The sequence below is a fragment of the Cololabis saira genome, chromosome 22 (assembly GCF_033807715.1).
Source record: "Cololabis saira isolate AMF1-May2022 chromosome 22, fColSai1.1, whole genome shotgun sequence".
Classification (NCBI taxonomy): Eukaryota; Metazoa; Chordata; class Actinopteri; order Beloniformes; family Belonidae; genus Cololabis; species Cololabis saira.
The window spans coordinates 33,709,615-33,726,430 of NC_084608.1; the positions used below are offsets into that span (position 1 = coordinate 33,709,615).

Consider the following 16,816-nt stretch of genomic DNA (forward strand, 5'->3'; position numbering starts at 1 on the left):
TTCATCATGGCGGGGATCCTGAGGAGAGTTGAAAAACATTATTATTATTATTATTTCACAGTTTAATTCAACATGTGTTAAGTTTAAACATGTTAAATGTACAATGTACATGTACAAATGTGTATCTAAACGCCTTCTTCTGGGCACAATTATACTCATGAAAAAAGAGAGAGGAGACCCCACACTTTTGCTCCCCAGTGCCAATAATTAATTATTATTAATACTAAATATTATTATTATTATCATCATTAATAATAATAATAATTCATATTATTAATGATAATAAAATAATAATAATATGTATTATTAATAATAATTAATTATTATTTTCTCCTGGCGTTGTGTGAACTAAATCAATAATAATTAATTATTATTTTCTCCTGGCGTTGCGTGAACTAAATTAATAATTAATAATTATTATTATCATTATTAATAATAATAATAATAATAATAATTATAATTATTATTATTATTATTATTATATTCAAACCGACTGCTGCCCCCCCCCAGAGCTAGGTAATAATAACAATTATTATTATTAATAATAATAATAATAATAATAATAATATTATTATTATCATTATTATTATTACTACCAGCAGCTGGACCACAGGATCCAGCAGCCGGTCCAGCTGTCATGTTCTGGTCGGTGCGTGTTTGAATGGGATCCGCTGCAAAGCATGCAGGGATATGTGTGTGTGTGTGTGTGTGTGTGTGTGTGTGTGTGTGTGTGTGTGTGTGTGTGTGTGTGTGTGTGTGTGTGTGTGTGTGTGTGTGTGTGTGTGTGGGAGTGGTCTCGGCGGGTCACGTGGTCCGGGCCTTTGTTGATGCGATTCAGTGGAGAAAGAACAGGAGGAGGAAAAAGGAGGAAAAAGCAGCAGCGGCAGCAGCAGCAGCCGTCCCGGTCCGAGCCAGCCACAGTCCCCGTCCTGCTTCCCGGCCATCGCCGCGGAGCTGCAGCCGGATCCGAGGAGAGTCTCCCGGCGGCGGGGAGCGAGGCAGCGGGGGATGGAGGCTGAGTCCGGGCAGTGAGGAGGTGTGGGGGTCGCCGCCCGGAGCCCCGGGCCCTGCTTTGTTGCAGCTCCGCCGCTCCTCAAGCATCTCTCTGCGGCCGCTGTGGTCCCGAAGCCACCGGGGGATAACCGGGGGACAACCGGGGGAACACCGGGGGTCTGAGGGGCTTTCCGGCCGCAGCACCTGACTAGTCCGCGTTGAGGATCCAGCTTCTCCCTGGTGTTCATCTCTCTTTGTTACCTCCACCCCCCCCCAGCCCCGCCATGGCTCCGGTGGTCCGGTTCTCCTGGTTCTGCTGCCTGCTGGTGCTGCTGCCGCCCCCCGCCGTGCGGAGCTCGGACTGCGGCCCCGGCAAGGCCGCCGACTGCCCCGGTGAGTCCCGGGACGGGACCTCACCTGGAGGGACGTCCCGCGAGTAATTAAGCGTGATTGGCGACCAGTCACGTGACTCGGTCAGAAACCCCCCCAAAAAACAACGTTCGAGAGTGGGAAGTGGGGGAAAACTTTGATGACGTGACAGTGTTAGAATCTGAAGAAATCTCTGTGGGCCGGGTCCAGGCCGAGCTCACCTGTGCTCAGGTGAGCTCGGCCTGGACCCGGCCCACAGAGATTTCTTCAGATTCTGAAGAAATCTCAGGTGAGCTCAGGTGAGGCCTCGGGTCAGAGAGGCCTCTGACACATCCTTGTTGCCTCCGTCGTCATGGCGACCGCGGCAGGACGACACCAAGGTGCACCTGTAGGGTGATTCGGAGGGTCCGGTAGTCGCTCTGGTCTCGGTTGTCGTGGCAACGGGAAGGTTAACAAGGACACCTGTGTGCAGCGGCTGAACAGATGTTTGTCCTGCTGGAGTGTGTGTGAGTGTGTGTGTGGGGGGGGCACTCCTCACTTTAAGCTCTTTTCTCAAGTTAATTACAGGCTGGAACAGGGCGGGGTTGTATGTATGTGTGTGTGTGTGTGTGTGTGTGTGTGTGTGTGTGTGTGTGTGTGTGTGTGTGTGTGTGTGTGTAGCCGGGTCCATCGTATTTTTAAATCTCAGTCAGCGTTCACACAATGCCAGGAGAAACAGACACAAGCGACGGTCCTAGAGAAGCGGTGGTTTCTTTCCCCCGGTTCTGGAGACTACGGAACCGCGACTCAGAGTCCCCCGACTCCTGGATCAGGTTTAAACCTGATCCAGGAGTCGGGGGACTCTGGATCACCGAGGTGCTTTAGGTGGACATCACATGGTCACCTGTAACCTAGGATACACAGGTTCACACCCATCATACCTCAACAACAAAGAAAAGTATCAGAAGTAACTACAGGGCGTCTATAGGTTTGACCGAGTTAAATTTAAGACCTTTTAATACCATTTTAAAACTAAATTTAAGACCAAAAAGACAAGTCACTAAGAAATCCAGCGCTGAAGTCGGGGTTGCCAGATCTGACAGGTTCCAGCCCAAACGTGACGTACAACCCACTGAAATAATGGAAAACCAGCCTGAATCATACATTCGCTATGTTAAAAACCGTAAATCATTAAATGCGTAATAAATTTTAAGCTTCACAACGCCACTAAATAGTCAAAAAAAAGTTCAGGCTCCAAACAAAGACTACAATGAAATTGAGTAGATTAAAGCAAATACAATATCAGAGTTTATTGTGTACGTTTCTACTCTTTTGTTAATAATTTCTCCTAAATATTTAGTCAAAACCAGGAAAAGCAGCGCTGAAAACTTTTAAATGACTGGATACTTTCCCTCTAAAATTAAGAACCTTGGATTGAGATTTAACACAAATTAAGGCATTTAAAGGCCTTTTTTTAGGAAAATGGGATTTAAGACCCTATTAAAGGTCCCGTCTTCTGATTGGTCAACTTGCTGTCAGCTGTCTGCGAGGGGCGTGGCTGTGCTCAGCCTGCACGTGCACCGTGGTCGGGCCGGCGTCGGCTTGCTGATCTCCCAGCATGCTCGGCGCTCCTCCCTGACGCTCCGCCTCCTCCTTCCAGACCTGTCGGAGAAGAAGAGCGACCTGCGCGTCTGCGACGCGGGGACCTGCCGCTTCGGGGGAAGCTGCCGCGAGAGCGGCGCCGACATCAAGTGCGTCTGTCAGTTCCACGTGAGTCAGGCACGTGCACGCACACACATGCACGCTCGCCCCAACCCGCCCCGCAGGGCGTGACCCGGGTCTTCTGTGTTTCAGTGCAACAAGAAGTTTGTGCCGGTGTGCGGCTCCAACGGAGACACGTACCACAACGAGTGCTTCCTCCGGAGAGCCGCCTGCAGGAGGCAGCGGGCCGTCAGCGTGGCGTCGGAGGGACCCTGTTACCACGGTAACCACACACTCCAACCCTGTTACCACGGTAACGCACATGCTCCGACCCTGTTACCACGGTAACCACACACTCCCACCCTGTTACCACGGTAACCAAACATGCTCCAACCCTGTTACCACGGTAACCACACATGCTCCAACCCTGTTACCACTGTAACACACACGCTAACCACACACACTCAAACCCTGTTACCACGGCAACCACACGCTCTAACCCTGTTACTACGGTAACCAAACATGCTCCAACCCTGTTACCACAGTAACCACTAGGCATGGGACGATATGAAAATTTCATATCACGGTATTAGTGGACAAAAATATCACGATTACGATATTATCACGATATTAGCGTGTCGCTTATAAAATTCTTAAAATGCAAGGAAAAACACTAACCGTGGATCCACTGGTTCCTTCAGAACATTTATTCTCAAATCATTCTCAACACAGTGACCCTTGAGGTAGAGAACAAATAGTGTAATGTAAATGTTATGCATTACAAAGTGTAAACTATAGTACCGGTACCGGTACTTATTTGAACTTTATTTTTTTGTAAGAAAATACTTCCCTGAGAGTCGAAAGAAATAAGTGACAAATAGAAATAAAGTGACAAAGTAGAGCCAAATGCACACTGATTGTATTACTCTCTGAAACTTTAACAGTGGCTGGCTGCCTGCTACTTAGTACGGCTCTCTGGAAAAATAATAAAATAAAGGCACTGCTCTGTAGTATACAAAACAAAAGCTGCATGGCCAACACAAAGATTGAGTGAAAATAAAGTGCCAAATCCGTTCGGCGGCGTCGCCGTCTGGAAGTTGTCCAGTATCTTGGAGTTCTGATTCAGAGTCAGACTGCATGTTTGATGCCATCTCGGCGCTAGCTGCTAGTGCTAATGCTCTGCCTGCTCATCAACAATAACACACGTCGGGGGATTCTTCACTTCCGCCCGGCGCTCCGCCCCTACAGCTGGATCCGTATCCGGTCTGGGCCGGATATGCAACCGGGCGAGTGAATTGACACTTTCTTCCAAAAAAAGAAAAAAAAAAATTGGCGATAATTACAGTACCCCACGATAACGTTATCGCGGCCGTTTTTTAATCGCGATATACGATAATATCGTATATCGCCCCATGCCTAGTAACCACACAGTCCCACCCTGTTACCACGGTAACCATACATGCTCCAACCCTGTCACCACGGTAACCACACAGTCCCACCCTGTTACCACGGTAACCACACATGCTCCAACCCTGTCACCACGGTAACCACACAGTCCCACCCTGTTACCACGGTAACCAAACATGCTCCAACCCTGTCACCACGGTAACCACACAGTCCCACCCTGTTACCACGGTAACCACACAGTCCCACCCTGGTGCCACGGTAACCACACAGTCCCACCCTGTCACCACGGTAACCACACAGTCCCACCCTGGTGCCACGGTAACGCAGCACTCCAACCCTGTTACCAGGAATGTTTCCTGCTAACGCTGAACCTCTCTGTCCCTCAGATACGGGCTCAGGATCCGGCGACGGAGGTAAGTAGCTGCACTAGTGACACCACTAGAGTCTGGGGGGGGGGCTGACCTCCGTCTGGGGGGGCTGACCTCCGTCTGGGGGGGCTGACCTCGATCTGCGTCCACAGACGACGAAGGATCCGGCCGTGGCGGCAAGAAGGCCTCCAAGTGTGGGAACTGCAAGTTTGGAGCCGAGTGTGACGAAGACTCGGAGGACATGCTGTGAGTTCCCTCACCAAACACGAGACCCTTCCCTCGCCGCCGTCAGCAGACAGGATGTGATGTCACGGTTCACGGCGTGTTCTCTCCGTTTCAGCTGCATGTGCAACATCGTGTGCAACGGCCACAACGACAACCCGGTGTGCGGCGGCGACGGCGTCACCTACGACACGCCCTGCCACGTCCGCGAGGCGTCCTGCCTCAAGCAGCTCAAGATCGACATCAGACACGTGGGACGTTGCCAAGGTAACGAGAACGCCGTCGGTGTGCGGCTGGGGAGTTTCAGAGCGAGCACAAACCTCACGGACAGAGGGGGGGGGGTTCTGGTTCTAGGTTCTGGTCTCAGGGTTCTGGTCCGAGTCTCCTCCATCTTCCGGTTGCCTTATGAGCTGCTGGTAACCCCGGTAACGGCTGGTAATCCCGGTAATGGCTGTTAACCCTGGTAAGGGCTGGTAACCTTGGTAACGGCTGGTAAAAGCTGGTAACCTTGGTAACAGCCGGATAACTCCGGTAACGGCTGGTAACCCCGGTAACAGCTGATAATCCTGGTAACAGCTGGTAACCCTGGTAACAGCTGGTAAAAGCTGGTAACCCTGGTAATGGCCGGTTACAGCTGGTAACCCTGGTAACGCTGGTAACCCTGGCAACGGCTGGTAATGGCCGGTAACAGCTAGAAACCCCGGTAACGGCTGGTAACAGCTGGTAACCCCGGTAACAGCTGGTAACCTCGGTAACCTTGGTAATGGCCGGTAACAGCTAGAAACGCTGGTAAACCCGGTAACAGCTGGTAACCCCGGTAACAGCTGCTAACACCCGGTAACGGCCGGTAACAGCTGGTAACCCCGGTAAACCCGGTAACAGCTGCTAACACCCGGTAACGGCTGGTAAAAGCTGGTAACCTCGGTAACCCTGGTAATGGCCGGTAACAGCTGGTAACCCTGGTAAACCCGGTAACAGCTGGTAACCCCGGTAACAGCTGCTAACACCCGGTAACGGCCGGTAACAGCTGGTAACCCCGGTAAACCCGGTAACAGCTGGTAACCCCGGTAACAGCTGCTAACACCCGGTAACGGCCGGTAACAGCTGGTAACCCTGGTAACAGCTGGTAACGGCTGGTAATGGCTAATAGCTAACAGCTAGAAACCCCGGTAACGGCTGGTAACGCTGGTAACGGCTGGTAACATCCGGTAACAGCTGGTAACCCCGGTAACAGCTGGTAACCCTGGTAACGGCTGGTAACCCCGGTAACAGCTGGTAACCCCGGTAACAGCTGGTAACCCTGGTAACGGCTGGTAACCCCGGTAATGCTAGTAACAGCTGGTAACCCCGGTAATGCTAGTAACAGCTGGTAACCCCGGTAACAGCTGGTAACCCTGGTAACGGCTGGTAACCCCGGTAATGCTAGTAACAGCTGGTAACCCCGGTAACGGCTGGTTCTGCTGCCCCCTGGTGGTGTGTAGAGGGGGAGCCGGGCCAGACGGTCCTCTGGGACCAGGTTTTACGTTGGACCCCTGACAACTCGGCTCGGCCTCGCTCCTCGTGCTCTCGGGTCTCCCGGACCGCTCCGGGTCCCCGAGGCCCCCATGAGGATTCTGTGGGCTGGACCGGGACCCGGGACCCGGGACCCGGTACCGGCGGACAGGAACAACTTTGTGGTGTCTGGAATTAAAAGGAGCGTGAAGAAGAAACAGCCGGCGCTAGCGGGAATATGTGTGGTACAAGAGCGGGTCAGAACCAGGTGACCCGGGTTCAGGACTCCGGTCCACCAGGACTCCGGTCCACCAGGACTCCGGTCCTGGTCCTGGTCCTGGTCCGCTCTAACGAGGCCCTTCTTTTTCTGTGGTTTCAGATAAGAGCAGGAAGGACGATGGCCTGAAGACCAAGCCGGACGTTTACGGTGAGACCCGTCTCCCTCCCTCCGTCTCCCTCCGGTCCGTCTCCCTCTGGTCCGTCTCCCTCCGTCTCCCTCCGGTCCGTCTCCCTCTAGTCCGTCTCCCTCCGTCTCCCTCCGGTCCGTCTCCCTCCGGTCCGTCTCCCTCCGGTCCGTCTCCCTCCGGTCCGTCTCCCTCCGGTCCGTCTCCCTCCGGTCCGTCTCCCTCCGGTCCGTCTCCCTCTGGTCCGTCTCCCTCCGTCTCCCTCTGGTCCGTCTCCCTCTGGTCCGTCTCCCTGCGTCTCCCTCTGGTCCGTCTCCCTCTGGTCCGTCTCCCTCCGTCTCCCTCCGTCTCCCTCTGGTCCGTCTCCCTCCGTCTCCCTCCGGTCCGTCTCCCTCCGTCTCCCTCTAGTCCGTCTCCCTCCGTCTCCCTCCGGTCCGTCTCCCTCCGTCTCCCTCTGGTCCGTCTCCCTCCGTCTCCCTCCGGTCCGTCTCCCTCCGGTCCGTCTCCCTCCGTCTCCCTCCGGTCCGTCTCCCTCCGTCTCCCTCTGGTCCGTCTCCCTCCGTCTCCCTCCGTCTCCCGCCGGTCCGTCATAAACCAGGACTTTCTTCTTCTGTCCTCCAGCGGTGTCCCGCCCCGGCGAGGGGGAGGGGTTTGTGGACGTCCCCGCCCCCTGCCCGGCCGACTACGCCCAGTTCTGCGAACACGGCCAGTGTGAGATGAGACAGAACCTTCCCACCTGCAGGTAAGACCCGCGGGGGCCGGTCCGAGCCGGTCGCCGTGGAGACGGGGCTGACACCTCTCTGTGCGGGCCGAGCCGGTCGCCGTGGAGACGGGGCTGACACCACCTCTCTGTGCGGCAGGTGTGAGGCGGCGTACGGCGGCGCTCAGTGCGACCAACTGCTGGACTTCAACATCCTGTACGTGGTCCCCAGCGGACAGAAGCTGCACTACGTCCTGATCGCCGCCATCATCGGGGCCGTGCAGATCGCCGTCATCGTTGCCGTGGTGATGTGCTTCACCAGGTACCGCATCACATAGACATGTCTCCTCCTCCTCCCATGGAGCTGCTGCGATACATAAACGTCGCCGCCATATTGGATGTTCAAGACTGCGCTGTAAACTAATACAAGTAAATGGACTTATTTTCATAAATCGCCTTTCTACAAAGAAATTTACGTTTTACGTCTCATTTATTCATTCACACACGCACTAATATACTTGGGAAACAGTTAGGAACCAAATATAATATATTTAATTTTCTCAGATGGCAAAAATAAGAACTTTATTGATCCCACATAGGAGTAATTCATGTTATATCAGCTATAGAGAACAAGGTAGTGCCGAAAACCAATATATATCCCCCCTCACAAAAATAAGAAAAATAGAGAAACATATTTTCTCATCAACAAAACATATTTTACATAAACATATTTAAAATTTTTCAAGTAATAACATTTTAACCATTTTTCAGATTTTTTTCAGTTATTTTATTGTCGGAAAAATGTTTCAAATATGTTATTTTGTTATTGGAAATTTTTTTAATTTGTTTTGTTGATGAGAAAATTTTTTCTTTTCTATTTTTCTTATTTTTGTGAGGGGGGATATATATTGTTTTTTGGCACTAACATGAATTACTCCTATGTGGGATCAATAAAGTTCTTATTTTTGCCATCTGAGAAAATTAAATATATTATATTTGGTGCCTAACTGTTTCCCAAGTATATTAGTGCGTGTGTGAATGAATAAATGAGACGCAAAACGTACATTTCTTTGTAGAAAGGCGCTTTATGAAAATAAGTCAATTTACTTGTATTAGTTTACAGCGCAGTCTTGAACATCCAATATGGCGGCGACGTTGACGTACGGCTCAGCGCTCGTGTATATGTGTATATGTCTATGCCGTCACACACCCGGGTTAGATGAGGCGCTGCAGGGGCGCCTCTCCGCCAGCAGGGGGCGCCACCCTCACTCCCTCTGGAACCAGAACGTAGGAACAGGCTGGTGGTCCAGGTTCTGGACAGAGGTGTCTTCAGTATTCACATTCATTACTCAGGTAGAAGTAGAAATACTAGAGTTTAAAAATACTCCTGTTGAAGTATCAACTCAAGTCTTTTACTCAAGTAAAAGTATAAAAGTACTGGGTTCAAAACTACTTAAAGTATAAAAGTAAAAGTAATGTAAGGGGGAAAAAAGCCATTAAGGACAAAAGCCATTGAAAATGAATGCATCTTAGTATAAGGCGGGAGGGCAGTAACTCAGGTGGTAGAGCGGGTCGTCCAATGATCGGAAGGTCGGCGGTTCGAATCCCGCTCTGTCCCAGTTGCTGTCGTAGTGTCCTTGGGCAAGACACCTTACCCACCTTGCCCCGTGTGAATGTGTATGAATGTGTGTGAATGTTTGTGGTGGTCGGAGGGGCCGTTTGGCACGATATGGCAGCCACGCTTCCGTCAGTCTGCCCCAGGGCAGCTGTGGCTACAATGTAGCTTACCACCACTGGAGAGAATGTGTACGAATGAATAATGATTTCTGTAAAGCTCGGGGTGCCTAGAAGGGCGCTATATAAATCCAAGTCATTATTATAATGCAAATATATTAAAGAAGCATATATGTGTACTATTGAGCATTAACATGTGTTTCAGAGAGCAGGAGATATGATGACTAGTTGCCTATAAGTATTGTAATGGTGCAAAAAGTCAAACTTCAGAGGCATGTTATCATTTATCCTAACCTTTATTGGAATGTACATCCAAGTTTAGTTGCAGGAATCTGAGGGAACGGATGTAAGAACAAATCTGGACAAGAACATCTGAAACAACCACAACCAAATTCACTCTATCCGGATGGAGCAATTTAACTGGATAGTTTTTTTTAAAGGCAGAAATGAAATAGAGTAACGAGGCTGTTTTTAAAATGTAAGGAGTAAAAAGTACAGATAATTGTGTGAAAATGTAAGGAGTAAAAGTAAAAAGTCGTCTGAAAAATAATTACTCCAGTGAAGTATAGATGTAGCACGGCGAGTGCTACGGGGCCCGACCGACAGGATAGAGAGGACACGGAGTTTACTGCAGAACCCTTTTATTTCCAATCACCAACACACGTGCTTCAGCTCCAGCAGCAGACGAGAGATCACCAGTCTCAGCAGCAGCTTCTCCTCTTATAAGGCTGCCAGGGTGGAGAGGTTGACGGGCCACACTTGTGTCCCGTCAGCCTGAGTTGCTGCAGCTCCTCCACTCTGCCACAATAGATAACCAAAATTTCTACTTAAGTAAGGTAACGAAGTATTTGTACTTCGTTACTTGACACCTCGGGTTCTGGACCAGGTTCTCACGCGGATCACCTTCACTAAAGACAGAAACGCCCACAAACGTCTGAAATATCTTGAATCTTTACTGAAAATTTAGGAATGAAAGTCTTTGTTTTTCAATGGAATTAATTTAAAAAATGTAAAAATGAAAAAAGAAACAGGTCGGGACCAGAATGATTCTGGTCCTCATGTCCACCTGTAGACGGGTGTCCTGGTTAAGGCTGAACGATTTTTGAAAATAATCTAATTGCGATTTTTTTCCTCAATATTGCGATTGCGATTTAATATGCGATTATTTTTTCCAGGTCCTGTTCTCATGTATTTTTCTACTACACAAGCAATACACCCTTGGAGGGGTGGCCCCTCCTTGAACCGCCACCTTACTGTGGTGGAGGGGTTTGTGTGCCCGAGTGATCCTAGGAGCTATGTTGTCGGGGGCACTTTCGCCCCTGGTAGGGACTCCCATGGCAAACAGGTCCTGGGTGACGGGCCAGACTAAGAGCGGTTCACAAGCCTATCATGATGACAAGTAAATCGAGGACCGTTACGTCGCCCGGATCGGCGTCACCGGGGCCCCGCCCTGGAGCCAGGCCTGGGGTTGGGGCTCGTAGGCGTGCGCCTGGTGGCCGGGTCTTTGCCCGTGGGACCCGGCCGGGCTCAGCCCGAAACGGCGACGCGGGTCCACCTTCCAGTAGGCCCACCACCCGCAGGAAGGACCATGGCAGGCCGGTGCATTGTGGGCTGGGTAGCAGTCGTGGCGGGGTGCCTCGACGACCCAATCCCTGGACATCAACCCTCACAGTGGGGACATGGAATGTCACCTCGCTGGGGGGGAAGGAGCCGGAGCTTGTGCGTGAGGTTGAGAGATACCGGCTAGAGATAGTCGGGCTCACCTCCACACATAGCTTGGGCTCTGGAACCCAGCTCCTCGAAGGGGGCTGGACCCTCCACTACTCTGGAGTTGCCCAGGGTGAGAGGCGGCGGGCTGGTGTGGGCTTGGTTATAGCCCCCCAGCTCAGCCGCCATGTGTTGGAGTTCACCCCGGTGAACGAGAGGGTCGCTTCCCTGCGCCTTCGGGTCGGGGATAGGTCTCTCACTGTTGTTTGTGCCTACGGGCCGAACAGCAGTGGGGAGTACCCGGCCTTCTTGGAGTCCCTGGGAGGAGTACTTGATAGTGCTCCAACTGGGGACTCCATTGTTCTACTGGGGGACTTCAACGCTCACGTGGGCAATGACAGTGATACCTGGAGAGGCGTGATTGGGAGGAACGGCCTCCCCGATCTGAACCCGAGTGGTGTTTTGTTGTTGGACTTCTGTGCGAGTCGCAGTTTGTCCATCACGAACACCATGTTCAGGCATAAGGGTGTCCATCAGTGCACGTGGCACCAGGACACCCTAGGCCGGAGGTCAATGATCGACTTTGTTGTCGTTTCATCTGACCTTCGGCCGCATGTCTTGGACACTCGGGTGAAGAGAGGGGCTGAGCTGTCAACTGATCACCACCTGGTGGTGAGTTGGATGCGCTGGCGGAGGAGGAGGTTGGACAGACCGGGCAGACCCAAACGGATTGTGAGGGTCTGTTGGGAACGTCTGGCTGAGCCCTCTGTCAGGGACATCTTCAACTCCCACCTCCGGGAGAGCTTCTCTCGGATCCCGGGGGGGGCGGGGGACATCGAGTCCGAGTGGACCATGTTCTCTGCCTCCATTGTCAACGCGGCGGCTCGAAGCTGTGGACGCAAGGTCTCCGGTGCCTGTCGTGGCGGCAATCCTAGAACCCGGTGGTGGACACCGGAAGTACAGGATGCCGTCAGACTGAAGAAGGAGTCCTACCGGGCTATGTTGGCCGGTGGGACTCCTGACGCAGTAGATAGGTACCGGCAGGCCAAGCGGGCCGCGGCTCGGGCAGTCTTGGAGGCAAAAACTCGGGTCTGGGAGGAGTTCGGGGAGGCCATGGAGGAGGACTTTCGGTCGGCCTCGAGGAAATTCTGGAGGACCGTTCGGCGCCTCAGAAGGGGGAAGCAGTACTCTGCCGGCACCATTTATGGTGCTGGTGGGGAGCTGTTGACCTCGACTGGGGACATTGTCGGACGGTGGAAGGAATACTTTGAGGATCTCCTTAACCCGACTGACATGCCTTCCACTGAGGAAGCAGAGGGTTGGGGCTCGGAGGCGTGCTCATCCATCACCCAAGCCGAGGTCACCGAGGTGGTTCGTAAGCTCCTCGGTGGCCGGGCACCGGGGGTGGATGAGATTCGCCCTGAGTACCTCAAGTCTCTGGATGTCGTAGGGCTGTCTTGGCTGACACGCCTCTGCGACATTGCATGGAGGAAGGGGACAGTACCGCTGGGGTGGCAAACCGGGGTGGTGGTCCCTCTGTTTAAAAAGGGGGACCGGAGAGTGTGTTCCAACTACAGGGGGATCACACTTCTCAGCCTCCCGGGGAAAGTCTACGCCAGGGTACTGGAGAGGAGATTACGGCCGATAGTCGAACCTCGGATTCAGGAGGAACAATGCGGTTTTCGTCCCGGTCGTGGAACACTGGACCAGCTCTATACCCTCCGCAGGGTGCTCGAGGGTTCATGGGAATTTGCCCAACCAGTCTACATGTGCTTTGTGGATCTGGAGAAGGCATTTGACCGTGTCCCTCGTGCCATTCTGTGGGGGGTGCTGAGTGAGTACGGAGTCCGGGGCCCTCTACTAAGGGCTGTCCGGTCTCTGTATGATCGAAGCAGGAGTCTGGTTCGCATTGCCGGCAGTAAGTCAGACTTGTTCCCGGTGCATGTTGGACTCCGGCAGGGCTGCCCTTTGTCACCGGTCCTGTTCATAATTTTTATGGACAGGATTTCTAGGCGCAGCCAGGGGCCAGAGGGGATCCGGTTTGGGAACCTCAGGATTTCATCTCTGCTTTTTGCAGATGATGTTGTCCTGTTGGCTTCATCAGACCGGGACCTCCAGCATGTGCTGGGGCGGTTTGCGGCCGAGTGCGACGCGGCAGGGATGAGAATCAGCACCTCCAAGACCGAGGCCATGGTTCTCGACCGGAAAAGGGTGGCATGCCTTCTCCGGGTGGGTGGAGAAGTCCTGCCTCAGGTGGAGGAGTTTAAGTATCTCGGGATCTTGTTCACGAGTGAGGGAACAATGGAGCGTGAGATTGACAGGCGGATCGGTGCAGCGTCCGCAGTAATGCGGTCGATGTACTGGACCGTCGTGGTAAAGAGGGAGCTGAGTCGAAAGGCGAAGCTCTCGATTTACCGGTCAATCTACGCCCCTACCCTCACCTATGGTCATGAACTTTGGGTAGTGACCGAAAGGACAAGATCGCGGATACAAGCGGCCGAGATGAGTTTCCTCCGCAGGGTGGCTGGACGCTCCCTTAGAGATAGGGTGAGGAGTTCGGTCACCCGGGAGGAGCTCGGAGTCGAGCCGCTACTACTCCACATTGAGAGGAGTCAGCTGAGGTGGCTTGGGCATCTGTACCGGATGCCTCCTGGACGCCTCCCTAGGGAGGTGTTTCAGGCATGTCCCACCGGGAGGAGACCCCGGGGAAGACCCAGGACACGCTGGAGAGACTATGTCTCTCGGCTGGCCTGGGAACGCCTCGGACTCCCCCCGGAAGAGCTGGAGGAAGTGTCTGGGGTGAGGGAAGTCTGGGCATCCCTGCTGAGGCTGCTGCCCCCGCGACCCGGTAACGGATAAAGCGGGAGAAGATGAGTGAGTGACAAGCAATACATGAGTCTATTTTATAATAAACAATGTCAAATTTATTTAAAGCACAGATTACAACAATAAAGAAAACAAATCTGTGGCTTTACCTCTTTAACACGTCTACACACGTCTGTACAGGACTGTCTCTGAAAATTTGAATATTGTGATAAAGTTCTTTATTTTCTGTAATGCAATTAAAAAAAAAAAAACTAAAATGTCATACATTCTGGATTCATTACAAATCAACTGAAATATTGCAAGCCTTTTATTATTTTAATATTGCTGATTATGGTTTACAGTTTAAGATTAAGATTCCCAGAATATTCAAATTTTTTTTATAGGATATTTGAGTTTTCTTAAGCTGTAAGCCATGATCAGCAATATTAAAATAATAAAAGGCTTGCAATATTTCAGTTGATTTGTAATGAATCCAGAATGTATGACATTTTAGTTTTTGTAATTGCATTACAGAAAATCACAATATTCTAATATGGGTCGTTCTCTGAACCCAATCGCACGACAAAAAAACCGGGTTAAACTTTAGCCAAAAAGAGGCGTAGTTTAATAGAAAAACACAGAAAAACTCCCACAGGGAACAAAAAACCTTCCACACAGGGAACTCAGAACTTCTTCACAAATAACTCAAAAATCACAGGGAGAAAAAACCACCAGCAAACTAACAAACAAACCAACAAAGCTCACAGAGTTAACAAAACGAACCAGCAATGAACAACTGGCAGGCCCGCTGTTTAACCTCCTGATGAGCTGACGAGCTGCAGGTTCAGGCTCACAGCGCGACTCAAGGCTGAATTATGGTTCTGCGTTAATTCAACGCAGAGCTTACGCCGTAGGGTACGCGGTGACGCGCGCACTACGCTGTAGGCTACGCCGTACCCTACGGCGTAAGCTTTGCGTCGATTTAACGCAGAACCATAATTCAGGCTTTACTGTCCCCCGGGGCGCGCCCGGCTCGTGCTCCTCGCCGCGTGCAGCTCCTCGCCACGCCGACTCCGCGCTCATATATTTAATAAATTTATAAAGCCCATATATTTATAAATCCCCGGCTGGCCGAGCCCTAACACTGAGGCATTGGTAGATTTAGGTTACGCGACACCACTCTGCTCACTCGCACATTACGTGACCAGATCACGTGACCAGATCACTTGACTGGTCAAATTGCAGCCTTTGCGGTTAGAAAATCTTGTTTTATTACATCGCGATATTATCGCAAATGCAATTAATGTAGTCCTGGTCCTCGTGGACACTAGTTGTTGACGTGCTCTTCCTGTGTTGTCCTGCAGGAGGTGCAGCAAGACGAAGCGCGGCCGCCGGCAGAAGCAGCACCTGGGCCACTTCTCGTCGGGGACGTCCTCCAGGATGATGTAGCCTCGCTCTTCTTCTCTGGTTTCTGCAGACGGAGGCCGTAGCCTCGCTCTTCTTCTCTGGTTTCTGCAGACGGAGGCCGTAGCCTCGCTCTTCTTCTCTGGTTTCTGCAGACGGAGGCTGTTTTATACGTTTGGTGCCTCTTTATTTCCCTTTTCTAACCTGATCTGAGTTCAGGGGCCTTATTTTCTAGATTCCCTCCGTGTTTGAGTGTTTTTTGAGTCTTCACCGTCCGCCGCTGCTGTCCGCTCAGACTCTGTGGACCACGAACCTTATTTATCTTAACGGACCGGACCACCGGACCGGACCGTCCTCGGCTGGACTCACACTGATTGTCTCTTTGTTGTCCCCGGTGGGACGCAGCCGCCCGTCGCTCTCCGGTTTTTGTTTGACTGTTCAGTCAGACGTAACTCTGGACTCTGAACGCTGTTCTCACGTCGTAAACACCAACTATATCTGCTCTGATCTGAATCCGAGCCTCTAGATTAGTTCAGCTAATTCTGGCGGCTTTAACCTTTAACTCCTTTTCTGTGGACAGATTTTGAGAACGTCAGGTCTGATTGGTACGTGGGACCTGGAGGAGCCTCCCCCCCAGAGTCAGAGTCAACATGCCCGGCCGGCTTTAACTCCTTTTTAGTCCCGCTGACAGTTTTGAGGGTTTTTCCGCCAAAGTTCAGACATCTGTGTGAAACTCTGGTTCTTCTGCTGCCTGTCCCGGTTGGTACCGGGATCTTTAGTCCCTCCGGCCTCAAACCTCCAGGGGGCCCCGCGGGTCCTCGGTTGTGTTTGGCTGCGTCCCACCGGGATCACCGTCCGTCATCGTCACGTGAAGCGTTTTGTATTTGTTTTTACGCAATGCACCTAAAAACCAAAATGCTGTTTTTTCTACCGCTCGAGAAGATACTGAGGTACGAGCCGACATGTACAGGTTGTTGTTAGAATTATTTTGTTGCTTGATTTTCTGATGATGCCATTCCGGAAATGGATTCCAACGTCGGCTTTTCGCCGATGATAATTTAAACGACTGTCGACTTTCTTTTTTATTCTGATTTGTTTTGTCCGTGTTGGTGTTGTGGTTTAGCAGTAGGTCCAGGACCTCGGTTCCTCCGCGCACCACCCGCTACGTGGTGTCCGCGGGAACCGGGCCGCATTTTACCGTAGATGTTGCATCATGCATGAACCAGTGAAGTGGGTGTGTAGACTGTGCTGTAGCTAAACTAGAATTAAATTATGACCTTTGAACCGCTGTGTCTGTCTTTCTTTCTGTTTGACCTTGATACTCTCTGACCTGGTTCTTTTACCAACTTAAAACTGCATTTGAGCCCAGAAGAACCCAGGAGTACCCAGAAGTGCCAAGAAGTACCCGGGACCTCTCAAAAAGAAACTAAAGATATGATTCTTTTTCAGTACTTGTACTTGGGGCTGGATTCCCGGTCTGGGCACTACTACTATTAGTAGCCACTACCATATACATATATACGTAGACGCCC

General features: G+C 51.5%; 1 protein-coding gene across 1 annotated transcript; it reads left to right on the forward strand.

Moving 5' to 3' along the window:
* The first annotated feature begins 796 nt into the window (after positions 1-796).
* On the forward strand, positions 797-16,581 carry LOC133423139 (tomoregulin-1-like). Its single transcript, XM_061713283.1, has 10 exons — positions 797-1,386; positions 3,002-3,111; positions 3,196-3,325; positions 4,836-4,862; positions 4,970-5,063; positions 5,158-5,306; positions 6,910-6,957; positions 7,556-7,676; positions 7,795-7,956; positions 15,245-16,581. Exons 1-10 carry the CDS (start codon positions 1,278-1,280, stop codon positions 15,327-15,329), a joined length of 1,035 nt encoding a protein of 344 aa, XP_061569267.1. The 5' UTR covers positions 797-1,277; the 3' UTR covers positions 15,330-16,581.
* Positions 16,582-16,816: the final 235 nt, after the last annotated feature.